The 19,479-nt window shown below is 60.6% G+C and overlaps 2 protein-coding genes across 6 annotated transcripts; one reads left to right on the top strand and one right to left on the bottom strand.

Moving 5' to 3' along the window:
- Positions 1–1,741: 1,741 nt before the first annotated feature.
- On the bottom strand, positions 1,742–4,675 carry ARL16 (ADP ribosylation factor like GTPase 16). 4 transcript variants are annotated; one of them, XM_061175729.1, is made up of 5 exons: positions 4,505–4,639; positions 4,274–4,332; positions 3,518–3,631; positions 2,813–2,928; positions 1,742–2,670 (listed from the first exon to the last, which is right to left on the bottom strand). In XM_061175729.1, the coding sequence occupies exons 1-5, from the start codon at positions 4,563–4,565 to the stop codon at positions 2,499–2,501; spliced, it is 522 nt and encodes a 173-aa protein (XP_061031712.1). In that variant the 5' UTR covers positions 4,566–4,639; the 3' UTR covers positions 1,742–2,498. The 4 variants fall into 4 exon arrangements, with proteins under 4 accessions (XP_061031712.1, XP_061031715.1, XP_061031714.1 ...); XM_061175732.1 differs by lacking the exons at positions 4,274–4,332; positions 4,505–4,639 and adding an exon at positions 4,657–4,675; XM_061175731.1 differs by lacking the exon at positions 4,274–4,332 and having other exon boundaries at positions 4,525–4,638.
- A 99-nt stretch (positions 4,676–4,774) lies between these two features.
- HGS (hepatocyte growth factor-regulated tyrosine kinase substrate) lies at positions 4,775–18,007 on the top strand. 2 transcript variants are annotated; one of them, XM_061174815.1, is made up of 22 exons: positions 4,775–4,886; positions 6,343–6,427; positions 6,748–6,823; positions 7,196–7,288; positions 8,770–8,893; positions 10,010–10,062; positions 10,481–10,549; positions 11,222–11,346; positions 12,384–12,462; positions 12,529–12,627; positions 12,716–12,811; positions 13,431–13,469; positions 13,547–13,687; positions 13,788–13,847; positions 14,368–14,578; positions 14,931–15,103; positions 15,178–15,318; positions 15,401–15,578; positions 16,296–16,429; positions 16,515–16,634; positions 16,806–16,895; positions 17,312–18,007. In XM_061174815.1, exons 1-22 carry the CDS (start codon positions 4,850–4,852, stop codon positions 17,420–17,422), a joined length of 2,334 nt encoding a protein of 777 aa, XP_061030798.1. In that variant the 5' UTR covers positions 4,775–4,849; the 3' UTR covers positions 17,423–18,007. The 2 variants fall into 2 exon arrangements, with proteins under 2 accessions (XP_061030798.1, XP_061030799.1); XM_061174816.1 differs by lacking the exon at positions 16,806–16,895.
- The last annotated feature ends 1,472 nt before the right edge of the window (positions 18,008–19,479 follow it).

The following is a 19,479-nucleotide window of genomic DNA, read 5'->3' as shown; positions in this document are numbered from 1 at the left end:
CCCTCAGTGGAGGACATGGAAGGTGGAATTTACGTGTCATTTCTGGCACGTTAGCAGTTTGAAGCAAGGCTTGGTGGGAACTGAAGCCCTGGCTGACCTGGAGCTCTCTACCCGCAGCTGACCAGAGTGGGGGTGGGGGAAAACCTGATGGAAACACTGAGCAGGGGCTTGTGGGGACGGGAGGGCACGGAAGGGGAGGAGAGGAGGCCCTGTGGGAGGCTTGGCAGAAGGAAAGGAGGGCTGGGGGCAGCCAGAGCATGGCCGAGTCCAGGAGCCACCAGGGCGGGTGGCAAGGCCCCAGCAGCACCTAGGCCACGTCAGCAGCTCTGGGGCTGTCCAGCCACCACGTTGCCAAGCTCTGTAGGCAATTCTGAGAATGGGGACACTGAGGATGGATGGGCCCCTCCGATAGCCAACCTTGGGGGTGGTGTTGGGGGGCCTAGCAGGACCCCAGCATTCAGAAGCTCATCCTGTAACCCGGGCGAATGGGGAGTGTGTGCAGGTGGCACGTTCTCCAGGGAGAGTGCCCCGCCCCTCACCAGATTCTCAGGTCCCAGACAGCCTCTGCTCAGAACCTCGCTTCACCCCAGAAGGGAAAAGACAGGTTCCAGGTGGCCAGCACCCCCTCCAGGGTCACAGTCACAGAGCGGTCCCCACTGGGGCTCCAAACCACCGCTGCACCCGTGTTCAGGTGTTATGGGCACCGCAGAGCACCGTTCCATGGCCTCAGACTGAGCCGTCCAGCCAGTCACCCCCTCCAAAAACCGGCTGCTCTGTCCTGCAGGTCTTGGGAAAACTGTTTTCAGGGCTCTTCAGGATCACCTGCCCAGCTCCAGGATCTCTTCACGGAGGACATTTACTCCAACCGAGAGCCGCTTCTCAGAGCACCTAGGGAAATAGGAGCGGGTCGAGGACACAGGGCAACGGGAGCCCAGACCCCTCAGGCCAATCTCCTGGAGTACAGATGTAGCCCTGCCTGTCCCCTCTGGGCCTGGATGTCTGGCCCTGGGGTCAGAGTGGCTGGGGAAAAGGCACAACCACAGGGGTGGCCGAGGCAGGCTGGTGTGAACTGTTCCCGCCCTAGAGAGACCCAGGGGTGCTGGGGCCCTGGGTCCCCATGAGACCAATGGGGGCGATGCCGGCCTTCCAAAAGCCCTCGGAGGGCATCAACAGTGCCACCTGTACCAGCCTCATTTGGAAAATACTAAAATGCTTTGTTAAAACACACCTGCATCAAGCCAAAAGGTGAACTAGGCACGTGGCCCATGAATGGTTCACACTTCAAGGTCTGGCGACGCTCTCCTCGCTACCCTGAGATTGGGGGACATCTGCCAGCCAGTCACTGTGGGTCCTGTGAAATCTCCACAGACCCACCACGGAGGGGGACCACTGGCATCTACGTGGTCTGCCTAAGAAGGTGGCACTGGCCCTGTACATCCAAGAGCCAATTGAGAACCTTCCCAGGGAGCGGCAGCACTGAACTGGGAGGCCTATCGTTTCAACAGGGAAAGGAAGACTTGAGACCGCACTGCCCTGCAGGACATACAGAGCTTTCTCAGGGAGCCATTTACAGCCTCTGTAGAACAGAGCTCCCCTCACCCCCGCAGAGTGACCAACTGGAAACCGCGAGGAGGCTGAGGGCCTGGGCCGGTGGCCCAATGAGCTAGACCACCAGCTGAGACAGAGGAAGCTGTTGTAGGAAATTCACAACCACACGCAGAAGCAGAGGGTTTCTTACCAGATGCAGTAGGTTTAATAGTGGCCCCAAAAGATACGTCCAAGTTGTAACCCCCGGAACGTGCAAAGGTGACCTTTGGAAAAAGGGTCTTTGCACATGTAACTGTGGATCTTGAGATGAAATCACCTTGGATTTAGGGTGGGCCCTACATCCTCCTTATAAAAAGAGGAGAGAACACCACGTGAAGACAGAGGCAGAGATTCAAGTCCTGCGAGACACAAGCCAACAACACCAAGCGGCACCAGCAGCCACTAGAAGCAGGGAACGGATTCTCCCTCAGAGCCTCCACACTTCTGGCTTCCAGCACCGTGAACGTAAGTTTATGCTGCCGTAAGCCATTTGTGGCGATTTGTTACAGAAGCTCTAGGAAACAAATGCACCAAGCAATAGGTGTTTTCCCACAAGCTTCCTTATATTGTCAAAGTATCAGAAACTCAACAGGTTGGAGCTTGTGTCAGAGTTGAGAGAGCAGCTCTCCTGGGGGGAGGGGAACAAATCCCCTAGAACCATCCCAGGATGGTGTAGGACACAAGCCACCTGGCAGGCCTGTCCTCCTCTCCCAGTGCTGGAGCCGGAGGGCAGATGTCAGGAATTCTATAACCTGGGTGCCTCAGTTTACCCATCACTGCAACTCAGCACAGAACCCCATCTTCTAGGGCTTATCCTGCCCTTATAAAAGCAGCAGATGGCCAGAGGCCAAGCAGTGCTGCTTCTGCCTTCTTGCCACAGAGCGGGCCAGCCATGCTTCTCCGCCCTGCAGTCAACCATTCGTTCTGTGGGTGTCCTCGAGCCAGCGCAGCACTTCTGACAAGCCAGTGCCTTCCCAGGCACTGATTTCTACCGTGGTGATGTTCTGCTTGGCACAAGCAATGAGGTCCGGGAGCCTGATTAACGACTTTATCTCTTCTATGGTCATGTAACAGGGCAGGTCACTGCAGTGAAAGCAACACCTGTCAGACTGGGCTGCCATTGCTGCACCGCCCCCCCCCCCAACGAGTCACCCTCCTGGCTACACTCCACAGGAGCTCCGCCCTGGGGCACCCCCACGTTCCCTCTCAGCTCACGGACACGTACATTTTATTGAAGAGAATCAGAACCGATGCTTCTGCAAGTTGTTCTGCCGAAAGGAGACCCAGGAGCTGCACACAGGATGCAGAGAGCTGGGTGGGGTTAGAGGCATCCACCATGAACTAGAAAGAAGTAAATGGAAATTAGGACCCCCTTGCGATGGAACACCATCCCTGCCAAACCTCCTCTCCTCGCATCACGCGCCTGGCTCAGGAAGAGCAAGAAAGGCTTCCGGAAAGGCAGGAGCAGAGGGGAGCGAGCTGTGCAAGAAGGACCGGACCGGTGTTATCTGTTTCCACCTACGCCGAAGTCTCTACTTGTGTGGCCATTACTTTTCCAAGGAAGGGTCCTAGAATTTGGGGCACAGGCCTTGCCAGGATGGGACGAACCAGGGGATATAGAATTCAAACATAAAACGTAAAAACACACCTAGGGCAATAAGGCAGTGAGTGGATGGCACAGTTACCTGCAGAAAAGGAACACTGCCCTTAGCAAGCCTTCTGTGAGTTTTCACATTAGCCTGGGCTCAGGAGCCCTAGGGATCAGGCTGGGGTCCCAGAAGGAAGCAACTCTAGTCTGGACCCTGTTTCCTTGACTCGCACAGTTGCCCAGGAAACCAAACTCTATCCCACACAAAGTGAAACTGGGGACTAGACAACGCTGGAATAGGGACATACTTCCCCAAAGGAAGTTCAAAAGACTATGACCTACCAGGAGAGAATGACAGTTTCCATAGTAACTGGACCAGATGGGGCCCATGCACCCCCCCAGCTCCCGGATGGTGATCCTTCTCTGAGCTACAATGTCCGTTAGGTTGGTACCCACCTGTGGAAAAAACCAGGATGCACAGAGACCACCACAAGTGCTTTCCCACACGGAACTCCTGGATAGCAATGTGCCCAGCCCTTTACACTGCAACCTAACCCCCAGCATAGGTCTTCTCAAGTGTTCAGGCCCTAAGGCGGAACCCATAAGGGAGAAGGCCTGAAGATGCTCCCAGGCGTCCAGAACCCTCAGGGCTGGCTGTGGCCAGGGCACCATTGCCCACCAGAGGGATTCGCCCTGTGCAGAGAGCAGCAAATGCAGTCTGACCAGTGGTGAGGGGCGGGAGGCTCCGGATCCCCTGGGACTCTGTCCGGGGGCTCCCCACGGCGACACCACCTCCTGAAGTCTGTACTGAACACACTGACCCGCCAGACCCCAGCTTCCATTTAAAGGAACCCAGGGACTTCCCTGGGGCCACAGTGGTGAAGACTCCGGGCTCCCAATGCAGGAGGCCTGGGTTCGATCCCTGGTCAGGGAACTAGATCCCACATGCATGCCGCAACTAAGGAGCCCGCCTGCCGCAACCAAATAAATAAATAAATAAATATTACCAAAAAAAAAAAAAAAAAAAGGAACCCCAATTGCTCTGCTAACCACAAGGAGACCCGCCTCTCCTAAACCTGCAAGAGGCCGGACGCCTACCGTGGGCCGCGTAGGGGGAAGATCGCCCAGGTCGCCCTTCCCATCCCGGGAGCTCAGCTGTGCGAGGTAGTCAAGGTCTCCGAGCGGGGCCGAGGAGGGAGCGTAGGCCAGACCCCGCCCCGGGCACCCCGCCCCCCGCCCGGGCACCCCCCACCCCGCTCGCCACCAGCGCCCCCCGGACCCCCAGGCCCCTCCGGACCCCCATCCCCTCCACCCGGCGCGGAAGGATAGTCTGCAAGCGTTTCACCAACAGCGTCTTCCCCACACCCGTGGCCCCGAGCAGGAGACACATCCCACTCCCCGCTCCACTCTACACCCGTGGCTCGGCGTCCTGGCGACGACATGCCTCACCCCCGGGCTGCTCATTGGTTCTCGGCGCTTACCGTCTCAGTGGGCGCGGTCCAATCTGCGCCCAGCGTCTGGGGCGAGCGGAAAGGCCCGCCTCCCCGCGGCTCGCGGGCAGGCCAGCGAACGTGCGCGTGCGCGCACCCGAGGCGGCAGGCGGAAGCGGAAGTCGGGGGCGCGCCGGTTCGCAGTGGAGAGAGCCGCGGCGTCAGGTCGGGTTCCTGGGTCGCCATGGGGCGCGGCAGCGGCACCTTCGAGCGTCTCCTAGGTAACGCGGCCCCCGCCCCCCGGAGCGAAAGCCCTCCGGCCCCAGCGCTCCGGGGCGACCGCCGCGCCACCCGGGCCCTGGGCGGGCGCGCAGGCGACGCAGGGCCGGCGGTCCGGGGCGCGGGCCCGGAGCCGGCCGAGTGAATGAGGGTCCGCGCAGGAGACGGGCCAGGAGCCTTGGGGAAACGACCACCAGCGTCTGGCCGAGCAGGCCTCACGTCCTGAGTCACGAAAACGGGTGACTCAGTGAAATAGTAAAATCTCAGTAGACTCTCCCCACCAAAACCTAGGTTGCGTGGGATTTGGGAGTTCTGACCCATACGTGGGCCCCAGAGGGTGGAGCCAGCAATGTCCTCTGTAGGACCTGCCAAGCTCTTTGGAGCGCTGCTTCCCCAGGGACCCAGACCTGCGCCCTGTGTCCCCACTGGGCTCCCGGAAGCGCCCAGGGGTAGGAAGGCGTTTCCTCTGTTTTCTGGGGTGGATAGCTGGAGGTCACAGATTTTAGAAAGGAAAATCGATTTTTATGGGCGAGCCCCCACCCCTCCATGAAACCATGTGTGCTCTGTGTTTGGGATCGGTGCTCTGGGTACTGGAATGGTCAGCCGGAGCCTGCCCTCCTTATTCCTTGAATATGGTTTCGGAGGGACCTCAGATGAGGTGCCTTCCTTGCTCATTGAACATACAGGCCGAGGAACTCAGCTTATGAGGTTGTTCAGCCCTTCAGTGGTCAGTCCAGAAGTTACTCCCAGATCCATGTTGACCATTTGTACAACTCCAGGGAAGATGGTGCTGGCTGGGCTGGAGAGCAACCCCTGAGCAGCACATCTGTCTGAGGCCACAGCGACATAGACTAGAGGTGGTAGTTGGAGAATCCTTGGAGGGTGAATCCTGTCTGCGCCCCACAAAACACTTGAAACAGAGGACTGGGGTCTCTGCTGCATGTCTCTCCAGCCATGCCTCAGCTGAGAGCTAATCAAATAGGTTAAGCTTCTGAAAAACCAGGGACTCTGAGGGATGAGGCAGCAGATTTCTCTTTGTTGAGAAGCAACTGAGCATAGTGTTGAATTCTGGCTTTGCCCCAACAAGCTGTGTGACTTCAGGCAGTGACCTCACCTCTCTGTTTCAGTTTCTCTGTCTGCAGAGAGGGTGGAAATACCGCCTAACTCTTAAGGTTGTGTGAGAATTGAGTGAGTTCACGTAAAGTGTTTGGAACAGCACTTGGCATGTAAAAAGCTCACAACAGCGTTCTCCATTGTTATTTTCCGAGCTGTTTGTCTGTCTTTCAGGAAGGACAGTGCTTTCATGGTTATTGTCAGGTGTCAGGAGCATTTTCAGTAGTTTTCTGTTTGGTCCAAATGTCTAAAATGGGAAGGGGGCAGTCCCTCCTGCCTGTTGCTGAGCTGGGGGGCCACCTGGGGAATCACAGAGCAGGATGAGCCCCTGCGTTTCTGCCTTAGACAAAGCGACCAGCCAGCTTCTTCTGGAGACCGACTGGGAGTCCATCCTCCAGATCTGTGACCTGATCCGCCAGGGGGACACGCAGTAAGTGCTCCCTCGAAAGCAATGGGGTGGCCACCCCGTGGACTAGGGTTGCTTGGTGCCCGCTCATCTTCCAAGATCCTGCCTGGATGGAAGCCAGCCATGTTAGGCCCTGGTGAAGGACTGTGTGCTCTGTGTGCTGGGGTTTTTGAGATCTTGGGATGATTAAAGGACTTTCTGTGTACAGCTTGGGAGGGCACAGTTACCTGGACATTTGCCTGGGGGGTATCTCAGGGACCAGATGGTGGCTGGGCTTTTCTCAGTTTTAGAGGCTGTTTTCTTTCTCTTCTTTTTCTGCTTTTATCAATGCCTTTTTCTGTTAGAGCAAAATATGCAGTGAGCTCCATCAAGAAGAAAGTCAACGACAAGAATCCCCACGTGGCCTTGTATGCCCTAGAGGTAATCAGACCCTGTACTCCAGGTGGCACTGGTGGGGATGGCAGGGATGGGCGTACCGCCAGAAGAGGAGGCACTGGGGCCGTGGGGCAGGGCTGGGAGCGATGCCTCAGCTGTTCCACCTGAGGCTGACACGTGTGGGCCCTGAGGTTGACTCCAGTGTCTGTCCTTGGTGATAAAACACAGAGTTAGAAGAAGCAGGTGTAGCCCTGGCTGCTTCCTGCCTCAGAGGCTGTAACGCGGGCTTTCTTGTACGGCTAGGTGGCCTGAGGGCCCTGTTGAGGCCCGCCTTCTTGTGGGGAGGTGGGCCCGTCCAGGACGGGGAGTTCCTGCCCTGACCTGAGACTCAAGTCTACCCCTCCTTGGGGTCTGCAGGTCATGGAGTCTGTGGTGAAGAACTGTGGCCAGACAGTTCATGATGAGGTGGCGAACAAGCAGACCATGGAGGAGCTGAAGGAGCTGCTGAAGGTAGGTACTCTGCAGGGAGCAGAGAGGCCCAGACTGGGGTGCACCACCCCACGGGCTTCTTGGGGCTTTGCTGGTGGGAACAGTGCCAGGTGCTGGAGGGCTGGAAGGCGAGTGTTCGTGGTCCCTACCTGGTGAGGTCAGGCCTTCCCAGAAGTCAGCGGGGCTGCGTCTGGGGGTGTGGAGGAGACCCCACTCCTCCTGCAAAGTTGGGAAGGCTTCCTGGGGGGCAGGAGCTGAGTCTTGAAGGGCAGGGGATGCTCACTGAGCAGTGGAGAAGGTGGGGAGGGAGCTGTGTGCCATGGGCAGAGGATGTAAGTGGAGGCCTGGGGTCCCCAAAGGGCTTGGGTAGAATTCTGAGCAGGGAGGCACATGAGTGTTTGTGGAGGGAGAGTTGGGGAACAGCAACAGCAGAGCAGGGACGCCAGGGCCGTGGGTTTTACGGCCCCCCGCCCCCCCATGGGTGAGGGGCATCCCACGGAGCTGAGGCTGCCCTGGGTGGCAACCAAGGAGTGAAGCCCCAGCAGCGACTCCGCCGCCACTGTGGCCTGGGCCCTTTGGGCGCCTGTGGGCCTCACAGCCAGGAGCCCGTCTGGGGCTGAGCTGACGGCGGGGCTTCTCCAAAGCCCTGACTGGTGACTTGTCCAGCCCCTGCTCTGGCCTGGGTGGCAGCAGAGGAGTTAGAACCCGCCCTCCTTGTCCTGGCACAATCGTGTCCTGTTCACACTGCACATGGTCTGAGTCCTCACAGGGGCAGGGCTACCTGGAAAGGGGTCCACTGACTGGACCCCGATTACAGGGAAGAGCAGGAACCCTGGCACGTGAGCTGTGCTCGGTGTCTTGAAGCAGCTTTCTTGACCCACCATCCTGAGCATTGTGTGTGGACAGGATCCTGAGAGAGCTCTAAAAATGTGATTGTCTGTGCTTTAGCTTGGTGGTGGTGGTGGCTCTGTATGTGGGGAACTTTCTGGAGCCACTCCCCTGCCTGCCCGCGCTGCCTATGACTGGAAGGAGGGGGCCAGCCGACCGTGCATCTGCTTCCTCAGCCCAGGCCTGATTGGCTCTGCCTGTTAGAGGCTGGCCTTAGCCGGCACCAGAGTGGGTTACAGGCTGAGGAGCTCGCTAGGCGGTCAGGGTCCTGTAGGGCATGGGGATGGGGTGGGGAGAGACAGGTAGTTATGGGGCAGTAGGGGTTGGAGAACCTCCACCTGAGGGATGCGCAGCTTCACCTAGGCAGTTAAAGATAAGTCCAGGTCCTGAGTGGGCAGACAGGTGCAATGGATTTGTCCTTGGGGGTAGCGCTCCCTAAAGGAGGCCTGGGTCACTACATGGCCCTGGTGCCCCACTTGGGGGACCCGCCCCACCTCTGCCAGTCCCAGTTGCTCAGAGTGTTGGGATCTTGCCAGCTGCTTTTTCATGCTGAGATGTCTCTTTGGCAGCTGCCTTTCCCAAGGTTCTTATCTTCTTTCCTCCCTTCTCCACAGAGGCAGGTGGAAGTAAACGTCCGAAACAAGATCCTGTACCTGATTCAGGCCTGGGCACATGCGTTCCGGAACGAGCCCAAATACAAGGTCGTTCAGGACACGTACCAGATCATGAAGGTGGAAGGTGAGTCAGGGTAGTGGGGAGCAGGAGGGTCCAGTGCCAGGCTTGGGACATGCCACCAGGAGTTGAGGGGCTGCCCTGCACAAGGCGGGCCCAAGGGTGGCTGTGCCCGCCCCTTGCGCGGTGGGTGTAGCACTGTGCTCTGGGCACAGTGGAAACCCCTGGAGAGTTGTAAGTGAGGGTGTGGCAGCCGAGGTGTGCTTCTTAAGGCCCACTGTGCGTTCCTCCTGGCTGTTGCGGTGCCAGTGGAGAGGTGGTGGGCTTTGGCAAGGAGGGCGGTGGATTCAGGCCTTGTTTGGAGGATTTGCTGGTGCTCTCGCCAGGCATGGAATGAGAGGGCTGGGCTGGGGCCTCTCCCACCTGTGCTGCGGGGGAGGAGGGCAAGTCCTCTGGCCCTGAAGATGAGGCATGGAGTGGGAGCAGAGGCAGTGCCTGCTGGCCGCGGGGTGGGCAGGACCGTGCAGACACTGTGTGATGAGGTCGGTGAGCTGGCCTCAAGCTCTCAATCCCTGGACGTTATACACAGGAGAGAACATCCAAAGCTTTACCGGGGGGAATTCCCTGCCAATTCAGTGGTTAAGATTCCAGGCTTTCACTGCTGGGGGCCTGGGTAGATCCCTGGTTGGGGAACTAAGATCCCCATAAGCCACACGGCATGGCCAAAAACAAAAACAAAAACAAAGCTTTTATGGGATTCCCAAGGGGTCCATGTCTCAAAAAACAGCTTAGGAACTCCAACTTTAAGAGCTCTGGGAAGCATGCTTGGCTGGGGTGCGGGACCAGGAGCCAGATGGACTGGGGAGTGTCTGTGAGGCCTTGATGAGGTGGGAGCAATGCCTGGCTCTGTGTGTGGTCCCCAGGACAGAGCGGCCTGTGGGGAGCCACCCCAGCTGGGGGGCGGGCCGGCTGAGCTGTGCCCCAAGGCGCCCTTGCCCAGTGTGGGGTCACCGTGCCTGCTGCCCGGGGGCTCTGGGCTTCTTCTGTCTGTTTGGGGAGGCAGATGCCAAGAGCTGGGATGTGGCTCTGGAGGCCTCAGGGCAGATGGGTTTGGGCAGGTGAGGCTGTGGGCCTTGCCCACTAGGGCAGCACTTGGCAGTAACAGCGGCCTTCTTTCTCCAGGACACGTCTTCCCAGAGTTCAAGGAGAGCGATGCCATGTTTGCGGCGGAGAGAGTGAGTTCACGGGGTGCTGGAGGTCTAGGAGTTAGGCTGCTTTGAGAAGGCAGAAGGGAAGCCCTGGGATCTGGGCTTGTTGGCAGCAGGTGAGCTGCTGATCTGTCTGGAAAACGAGAAAGCTTGACTCTTTTCAGTAGAATATGCAGCTGTGTCTGCAGGTTGAGACAGGAACCCAGTTCAAGGTGCCTTAGGGCTGTGGTTCCCACAGCCGTGAAGACAAATATTTATATATCCCCAAAGCTGTGGGAAGTCTTGCTGTCAGGTCTTTAGAAAGAAAAGAAGACTGTTTTGGAGGGGGATCCTTCCTCGAGTCATGTCTGCAGTGAGTTGGCCCCAGTCCCCTGCGCACACCTGTGGGAAGCGGGGATCGGCAGGGAGGGCAGGGACTATGTGACCCGACTCTGCCTGTCCCCAGGCCCCCGACTGGGTGGATGCTGAGGAGTGCCACCGGTGCCGGGTGCAGTTCGGGGTCATGACCCGCAAGGTGAGTGCACCCGCCTTGGGGAGGGACCTGGCTCCATGCCTGGCCGGGGCAGACCCCAGGCCACCTGCTGTCATCACAAGGCCACTGCACCCACGCACGGGCCTTTCTCTCTTGGCTGGGACCTGGCGGTGGGGAGTGTGGTCACCTAGGGTTGGTGTCTGATGGTCAGTGCTGTCAGGTGAAGTTCGGGTGAGGCTGCACCCCTCTGGGAACAGGAGTATACCCCACGCCCGGGGCTGGGGGTTTGGGTCTGCATTGCCTCGGCCAATAGCCCCTTGGCCGAGTTTCTTCAGCTGACTTGGCCTATGCAGCTTGGACCCTCCCTCTTCCCACCGAAGCCCAGGCTGGCCGTGGCAAAGGCTGGGGCCTGGGGCATCTGAGCAGACTCACCGGACTCACCGTCCAGCAAAACTCGTTTATCAGGACAACTCATGCATGTTTTTTGTGAATTTTTCTTCTTAATTTGACTTCTTTTCCTCAAAGTGGAGGCTACAGTTGAGAGCTTGCAAGTGCACCCTGTTCCCCCAGGGCCTTTGTGGCCTCCTGGGCTCGCCTTCTGCCCACCCTGGCCTGGGAGACCCGGTCTGGCGCGTCCTGCAGTGGGCGGTGCTGGGCGGGGGGTGGGCGTGAGGGGTGGCCGGCCAGGCTGCCCTGACCTGTCCCGTGTCGCAGCACCACTGCCGGGCATGCGGCCAGATCTTCTGCGGCAAATGCTCCTCCAAGTATTCCACCATCCCCAAGTTTGGCATCGAGAAGGAGGTGCGTGTGTGCGAGCCCTGCTACGAGCAGCTCAACAAGTAAGTCCCCTCGGACACTGAGCGGAGCCAGCTTCTACCTTGGTAATCAGGGGGCGGGGGGGTGGTGGGGGAGCGGCAGACTTGGACAGAGCCCAGCAGGGCCCCCGGCTCTGAGACCTGCTGGCCAATTGCTCAGGTTTGTTTTTGTAACGTCTTAGTTTGGGAGTGACACTTAGAGAAGAGATGCAGGAACGGTCTGGAGACCACACACCCTGCCCCTCCCACAGCCTGGGTCCCTCGGCCCCATTGACTCCATCACACCTGCCCTCCCCGCATCTGCCTGCGTGTCCACACGCATGCACGTTGTGTCCTGGACCAGTTGAGAGCGAGCTGCAGGCACCCTGTCCTCCTCGCCTCTACCTCCTACGTGCGCTTCCCGGGAGGAGCTTGCCCCATGTGACTGCTGCCGGCTGTCGAGTTGGGGCATTTGGCATCGGCGTGGTTCTGACACCTACTCCCCAGTCCCTGTCCAGGGTTCCCGTGTCCCAGTAACGTCCTGTGACGGTTTTGTCCTGTCAGGACCCGGCCGCCACATCAGCTCCCTAACCCGGCATGTTTCAGCTGCTTCATTTTTTGTGATGAGGACGTCGCTGAGGGGTCTAGGCTGTTGTGGCACGTCTCTGGGTTTGGGTCCAAGGTTTCGTCGTGGTTAGAGACAGGTTCTGTGCGGCTGGCCTGGGAGCCTGTGCTGTCCATCTGTCCCAGCATCAGTGACGGAATCTGATCCCTTGGTGAAGTGGTGTCTGCAGGCTGCTCCACCGGGAGGTCCTTTTCTGTGGAAAGCTGCAGGCTGGCGGGTGTTTGAGCCCCATTTGCAGGAGGGGGAGCTGTAGCTTAGGCCGGTGACTTGCCCAGGGCTCCACAGCCCAGAGGTGACAGCTGGTTTGAGGGTCCAGCTTTTCTCTGGAACATGGTCTGTGGAACCCCCGTCTTCCTTCTGTGGGGACATCGGAGGGAAGCCCCAGGCTGTGTCCTGAGAACTTGTGGGGGCCCAGGGGTACAGTGCCCGATGACGTACAGCATCCTGTCTCCTCCAGGAAAGCGGAGGGAAAGGCTGCCTCGACGACGGAGCTGCCCCCGGAGTACCTGACCAGCCCCCTGTCGCAGCAGTCCCAGGTACTGCCCGGACCTGCGGGTGCGCCTCGCCCTTGGGCCCGGCTCACCCTGCCCTGTCATCCTCAGCTGCCCCCCAAGAGGGATGAGACGGCCCTGCAGGAGGAGGAGGAGCTGCAGCTGGCCCTGGCCCTGTCGCAGTCCGAGGCCGAGGAGAAGGAGAGGATGGTGAGCCGGGGGTGGCCTCGCTGAGTCTGGGGGTGCCAGGGGAGTCCAGGGGCACCCTCGCAACACTCTCCTTCTGGTTCTCCTGCAGAGACAGAAGTCGGCCTATGCCGCGTACCCCAAAGCGGAGCCCACACCTGTGGCCTCGTCAGCGCCCCCCGCCAGCAGCCTGTACTCTTCGCCCGTGGTGAGCCCGCCCTCCGGCTCGGCCCCACTGGCTTGGACCCCCTTCCCATGGTGGGGTGGGGAGGCGGGGGGGTGGTGCCCCAACCCGGAGGCACATGTCTCATGGGCAGGGGCAGGGTGTGGCCTGGCGCCCGCGGGTCTCAGCTCCCTGGTCGGGACCCCTGTGGGATAGAAGGCACTGTAAAGGCTGGAGTTCTCACTGTCTAGACCCTGGTTTCTTCCACGCCCATGCGTTTTTCTAGCTTTCAGTGGGGCCGTCACAGGTCTGCTTTTTGGGGATGGACCCAGCCTCTCTTTGGCCTCAGTTCTCTTTGTAAAAAGGGGGTGGGTGGCAGGTGGGAGAAAAGGTTTAGAAAGTCACTTGCAAACTCTGCAGGGCTCTGTGGGTGGGGCTGAGAGCAGCCCTGCCACCTGCCCACCTGTCCCTGTGGTTTGTGGGAGGGCTGGTGGGGCACCACGCTGCACCCTGTCTATGGTTTTGGAGCCCCTTGGGGCTCGGACAGGCTTTGGCCAGCCTCTAGGGTCCACTGTCATGGCTGCGTCATCCAGGCCTCCTGAGCAATGGCTAGGGTTGATGCTGCTCCGGCCTATGACGCCTCACACCCGCCCCGTCTCCCCAGAACTCGTCGGCGCCTCTGGCTGAAGACATCGACCCCGAGGTGAGGATACCCTGTGTGTGGCGCTTTCCCCTTGCTGCCTCCTGGCCCTTGGGAGTGACCCCCTCTTGCCTGTGCAGCTCGCCCGGTACCTCAACCGGAACTACTGGGAGAAGAAGCAGGAGGAGGCTCGGAAGAGCCCCACGCCATCTGCACCGGTGCCTCTGACGGAGCCCGCCGCCCAGCCCGGGGAGGGACACACAGTCCCTGCCAGTGTGGAGGTAAGGGGGCTGCTCTCAGGCTCCTGGCCATGGTCCCTTGGGAGGGGGCCGCCAGGACAGGCCAGGGGTGGAGTCCCAGTCACTCTCTGGTGTCTTCCAGACTTCCCTCCCGGAGACAGACCCTCAGCCTGTAAATCCGGCCGGAGGCCCCTTTAGTGAGGTAAGCCATGGCTCCCTCCTCAGGCTGGGGGCATACTTGGCCTCCCGGAGCGCAGTGTGCTAGGCCCCGCCCAGGCACCTGTCAGGAGGGCCGAGCTGTGCCCGCAGTGACTTCCTGGAGGCAGGCCATTGCAGCTCATGGCTCTCCGTTGAACCTCCCTGGGCTGGATGTGGGCCAGAGCTCGGCTACCCGCTGGCTACTCGCGGCCTACCCTGAATGGATTGGAATATTCTGGGGCTCTGCACTTTGGTGCCCAGTGGAGTAAGAGGCTAGGGCCAGGACAGCCTTGTCTCGGCCACACTGCGCCTCTGGGCAAAACCCAAGTCTCCCTGGGCCTTAGTTTCCTCACGTGTGAACCGGGTGCTGAGGGTGCCCCTTGCAGACCCACCGGGAGGACCAAGTCAGATGTGCAGCAGGCTCGGAGCTCAGCGGCCAGCATAGCCAGATGGTGGGTCCCTGCCCCTGCTCAGGGGCCTGGGGGCGAAGGAGGCACTCAGCCAGACCCCCTGTGCCCCGGCAGCAATACCAGAATGGGGAGTCGGAGGAGAGCCACGCGCAGTTCCTGAAAGCCCTGCAGAATGCCGTCACCACCTTTGTCAACCGCATGAAGAGCAACCATGTGCGGGGCCGCAGCATCACCAACGACTCGGCCGTGCTGTCCCTTTTCCAGTCCATCAACAGCATGCACCCCCAGCTGCTCGAGCTGCTCAACCAGCTGGATGAGCGCAGGCGTAGGTGCCGCACACACCCTCCCGGGCGTCCCTCTGGGGCCACGGGGGCTCCCGTCAGGGGCTGGCCACATCCCCTCGGGGCAGTGGGTGCCCTCGGCCAGGCGTCATCAGGCCTGGGGTCGTGTGGGCAGGGCTGCCCTGAGGGACCTTGGGTTCTACAAGACATAGTCCCAGTGGCAGGAAGCGTCCCACTGAGCGCCGGACAGTCAGCTGGGGGAAGTGTGTGCATGCGTGCATGCGTGTGTGCGTGCGCACCCACCCATCCTGGAGCCCTTATGCCAGCTGCGCCCTGTTGACAAGCGCTCAGCTGGGGAGCCATTGCCAAGGCCCCCGCTCTGCCCCCTCCCCGCAGTGTACTACGAGGGGCTGCAGGACAAGCTGGCGCAGATCCGTGACGCCCGGGGGGCACTCAGTGCCCTGCGGGAGGAGCACCGGGAGAAGCTGCGCCGCGCAGCCGAGGAGGCCGAGCGCCAGCGCCAGATCCAGCTGGCACAGAAGCTGGAGATCATGCGGCAGAAGAAGCAGGTGCGGCAGCGGCGGCGCAGCCCTGGGGGTGTGGTGGGCAAAGCCGGCCCTGACGGCTGCCTCATGGCCCACAGGAGTACCTGGAGGTGCAGCGGCAGCTGGCCATCCAGCGCCTGCAGGAGCAGGAGAAGGAGCGGCAGATGCGCCTGGAGCAGCAGAAGCAGACCATCCAGATGCGGGCCCAGATGCCAGCCTTCTCCCTGCCCTACGCCCAGGCACGTGCCCGCCACACGTCCCACTCCCTCCGGGCACCCTGGTGACCGAGAACTGCCCTGAAAGCCGTCTCTCTATCCCCAGCTCCAGGCCATGCCCGCAGCAGGGGGCGTGCTGTACCAGCCCTCTGGCCCGGCAAGCTTTGCGGGGACCTTCAGCCCGGCAGGCTCAGTGGAGGGCTCTCCCATGCACACCATGTACATGAGCCAGCCGGCCCCAGCCACCAGTGGCCCCTACCCCAGCATGCCCGGGGCCGCAGCAGGTAATGGGGGGGGGCAGGGGGGCGGGCGGAGGGCCCACAGCCTGGATGAGCCCCGGACCACTACCCCTTTCTTCTTTTATCATTTTAGTGTGATTTCAGAGTTACAAAACAGTTGGCAGAATGGTACAAGGAATTTTTCAGATTCCCAGACATTTCCTTGTCAGCACTTGTCCTCTCTCCACACACTCTCTTCTGACCTGATTTAGGGTGCATGGCAGGCATGACGCCCTTTACTCCTAGAGGCCTCGGTGCATTTGCTAAACCAGGATGCTCCCCACGGCCTGGGTACAGATGCCGGACCAAGGGCTCTGAGGCCGTGTTGTGACTGTGTCCATAGCCGGCTCAGCTCCCACACGGTCCCAGTACCCCGTTTGTGCCAACAGGAAACCCGTCACGTATTTAGCTGTCCTGCTTCTCTCACCTCCTTTAATCTAGAATGTTCCTTGGTCTGCCCTGGCATTCTGTAACACTGACTTCCCAAAGAGCACTGGCCCGTCATCTTGCAGACAACCCCTCAGTTTGGGTGTGACTGGTCTTCAGAGAGTGTGACATTCCGGGGGTCCTTCCCTATCTTTGTTGATTTCACTTACTATCGTTTTGTGAGAATGGGAAACACAAACTTGGCTCCAAAAGTCATAAGGAGAAGGAAAAGTCAGAGGAGGGCCCCCGCTGTCCTCCCCACATCGGGGTGGTGAGCTCTTTCCTCTTTTCCTCCAGATCCCAGCATGGTGAGCGCTTACATGTACCCAGCAGGGGCCGCTGGCACGCAGGCAGCCCCTCAGGGCCCCGCCGGGCCCACTACCAGCCCGGCCTACTCATCCTACCAGCCCACTCCCACGCAAGGCTATCAGGTAGGAGGGGAGGCCGCCCCCTCCCCCACAAGGCCGCTGGGGCACCTGGGCTCAGCCTTCTCCCATTGCCTCCTCCCCTCCACAGAACGTGGCTTCCCAGGCCCCACAGAGCCTCCCGGCCATCTCCCAGCCTCCGCAGTCCAGCACCATGGGCTACATGGGGAGCCAGTCAGCGTCCATGGGCTACCAGCCTTACGGCATGCAGGTGAGAGGCTGTGGGGGCATCGGATAGGAGGGGCGGGGGGGGGGCAGTGCTGGGCAGGCTCCACCCTCTGCTCACCGCCCCACGTCCCCTCCACTGCTCTCTCCTCGCTGGTTGGCGTTTATCTGGTTACAGAGCTCCTTTCTCAGTGTGGGGTGGTTTTATCCTCCACAGAATCTCATGCCCACCATCCCCGGGCAAGACGCACCTCTGCCGCCCCCGCAGCAGCCCTACATCTCGGGGCAGCAGCCCGTGTACCCGCAGGTGAGCCTCTCCCGGGGCCACCACCGTGGGTCATGACAGGGGACAGGTTTTGCTCTGGACCCCCCTCGGCAGCGGGGCTGCCCTGGGAAGTGCAGCCAGTGCGGGGCAGGATGGCTGCTCTGCGGGCAGGACCAGGACAGACACTTAGCGACACCTACAGGTGCCAAACCACGCATTTACTTAAAAGCCCTAGGTCACGTCATCTTAGGTCCACAGACATGAATCGGGAACACCTGGGGTGTGGGCTCTGCTGGGGACAGGAAGAGGGCAGGGAGTCGGGAGGGTGGGCTCGAGGGGCCTGAGTACCAGGGTGAGGCTGGGATGTGGCGTGTTCTGGAGAGGAGCCGGTATAGGGTGGGGAGGCTGGGGCCTGGGGAGGGAGGACAGACCCATGGTCCATGTGTCCCCCCCCACAGATGGCACCCTCTAGCGGCCCTCCCCAGCAGCAGCCCCCAGTGGCCCAGCAGCCGCCGCCACAGGGGCCGCCACCACAGGGCAGTGAAACCCAGCTCATCTCGTTTGACTGACCCCGGCTGGGAACTCCCCATCCAGAGTAACACTACGGTTCTCCAAAACCACCGCCTCCGTCTCTAACTAGCGTCATTCTCCTGCCTCGCTCTCTCCCCTCTGCGTGTAGTGTCCCTGCTCTGCGCGGGCGGGGTGGCCCTTCACCCTGGCCCTTCTCTGTCTTTGTCCTCGCCTGCTGGCTCCTCGTCCCCCCAGGCCCCATCCTTGTCCCTGTCTTCTTGAGTTGGTGTCTGACTCCTCTCCCCAGGGCTGGGCCTCGGGGGGGAGGGTGGAAGGGAAGGACTTTCTCTGAGAGGAAGCCCCCAGCCCAGCACGTCGGGTCCCGAGAGGGCCAGGTGGAGTGGGGTCTCTGCCCCACACAGCTCATGCCTTCCCGTTCCCACCCAGGAGACCTTAGGGCCTGTGGCCTGTGACTAGCGTGAGTGCTCCCCAGAGTCCTCCCCTGCAGGCTGTCAGCAGGGGTGCTTCTGGCCCTCACAGGAAGGGTGGGGCCTGTCTCCAGCTTCTCTGCTTCTGAGCCATCATCTCATCCAGTGCCCTGAGTAGACAGAATGAAACAGTGATAATAAAATGTCTTTCAACAAGTATTCGGCTGTCTGCACAGAGAGAAGGTGCTGGGCAGCTGGTCCAGCTGTGGACAGGGGTGTATAAGGTGCCTCCCCACAGGCCAGCTGCCCCTCGCCCCAGGCCCAGCTCCACAGGAGTCTCAACTGGTGGATGCTGCTCGGCCTTGAGATCTGCTGTCCTCCTCCCTGAGACTGAGCACTGAGGAGCTGTCCTCTCTCCACCCAGCCCTGTGCTGCCCTGACTCCAGTCTGAGTCTGGGATGCCAGTTAAGAGTCGTAGCCTAGAAGAAAATATTTAAGACAACACAGACTCACAGCCTCTTGCATTCAGGATTCAGAACATTTCACAGACTTTGGGCAAACCTCTTGGGTGACGCCCGTGTTAGCTTGTCTGCGAAGGAATGGACTAGTTTAATAGGCACAGAGCTCAGGTCAAAGGAATGGCCAGAATCACAGAGGTGCTGGGCAGAGGGCAGCCCTGCCTCCTTGCTCTGACCTAAAGTCAGGGCTGTTCTGCCTGGGCTCTTAGGAAATCATCTGTGGCGTCTGGGACAGCAGGGAGGGGGAATGCTCTCTGTTGCATCTAAAGAGCAAAGGCCTCAGGACCCGAAGGGCTGGGGATACCCCATATGCCAGATGTTTAGGAGCTGGACTAAGGAGTACAGAGAATTCTGGCAGGTGGAGACAGAGCCCAGGCTTACAAATTCTCTTCTCCCAGTACCCCATCTTTGACCCCTTCCGGGCTCAATCACAACCCTTAGCAGACGCTGTAAGCCGAGTCCCGAGCTCCCTGCGGGTCTGGTCCAGGCGGAGGGCGGCGGCCTCGCTCCCAGGGCGGCCAGGACGGAAGGATTAAACGTGCTCCCGTGCTGGCCGGAAAGGCAGCCGTTTAGGTACAGGAGGAAACCGAGGAGAAGGCGGCCCAGAGGGCAGGGGCGCTCCTGCCGCCAAGTGACCACAGGCCACGAACGGCCGGACCCCCGGGGCGGAGCTACCCAGGAAGGGAACTGGGGACCCTCGAGCCCGCCCTGCGGCAGCGCAAACTTCACGAGCCCGGGCTCGGGTGCAGGCATCACTGCGCCGTCCAACAGGGCTAGGTCCCGGCCGGTCGTCCCTAGTGGGACTGCCCGGGGGTCCAGCCCGCCTCCCAGACTCGGCCGGACCCCACGCCGGGGCTCAGTCTTCTCTGGGCTTCATTCGCCCCGCGGGGCCGAGAGCCCAAGCCAGCCGCTGTCCGGCCGCCGCCAACGAGGCTCTGCGCCTGTCCCGTCCGCCGCCTTCGGGGTAATCTGGGAGCGAGAGGAGGCAAGTCGAGGTGAGAGCGTCCTCCTCCAGCTCGTTTGCTCCGCGGCCCTGGCGGCTAGGGCGTCCTCCCCAGCTCCTATGCCCGATGGCCCGGGCGGCTAGAGCGTCCTCCCCCAGCTCCTATGCCAGATGGCCCGGGCGGCTAGAGCGTCATCTCCCAGGTCCTAAGCCCAATGGCCCGGGCG

This window comes from Eubalaena glacialis, chromosome 19 (assembly GCF_028564815.1).
Source record: "Eubalaena glacialis isolate mEubGla1 chromosome 19, mEubGla1.1.hap2.+ XY, whole genome shotgun sequence".
NCBI classification, from domain to species: Eukaryota; Metazoa; Chordata; class Mammalia; order Artiodactyla; family Balaenidae; genus Eubalaena; species Eubalaena glacialis.
Note: the sequence above shows the minus strand (reverse complement) of the source record. Positions and strands in the feature narration are given on the sequence as shown.

Bases quoted from the DNA above. Each gene is read 5' to 3' on its own strand.
- ARL16 (XM_061175729.1), bottom strand. From the start codon at position 4,565: ATGTGTCTCCTGCTCGGGGCCACGGGTGTGGGGAAGACGCTGTTGGTG. The intron at 3,632-4,273 runs GTAGGCGTCCGG...TTTTTTCCACAG, and splicing joins TTCCCCCTACGCGGCCCACG to GTGGGTACCAACCTAACGGA. The intron at 2,671-2,812 runs GTACGTGTCCGT...CTTTCACTGCAG, and splicing joins CTGATTCTCTTCAATAAAAT to TGACCTGCCCTGTTACATGA.
- HGS (XM_061174815.1), top strand. From the start codon at position 4,850: ATGGGGCGCGGCAGCGGCACCTTCGAGCGTCTCCTAG. The intron at 4,887-6,342 runs GTAACGCGGCCC...TTTCTGCCTTAG, and splicing joins CACCTTCGAGCGTCTCCTAG to ACAAAGCGACCAGCCAGCTT. The intron at 6,824-7,195 runs GTAATCAGACCC...TGGGGTCTGCAG, and splicing joins TGGCCTTGTATGCCCTAGAG to GTCATGGAGTCTGTGGTGAA.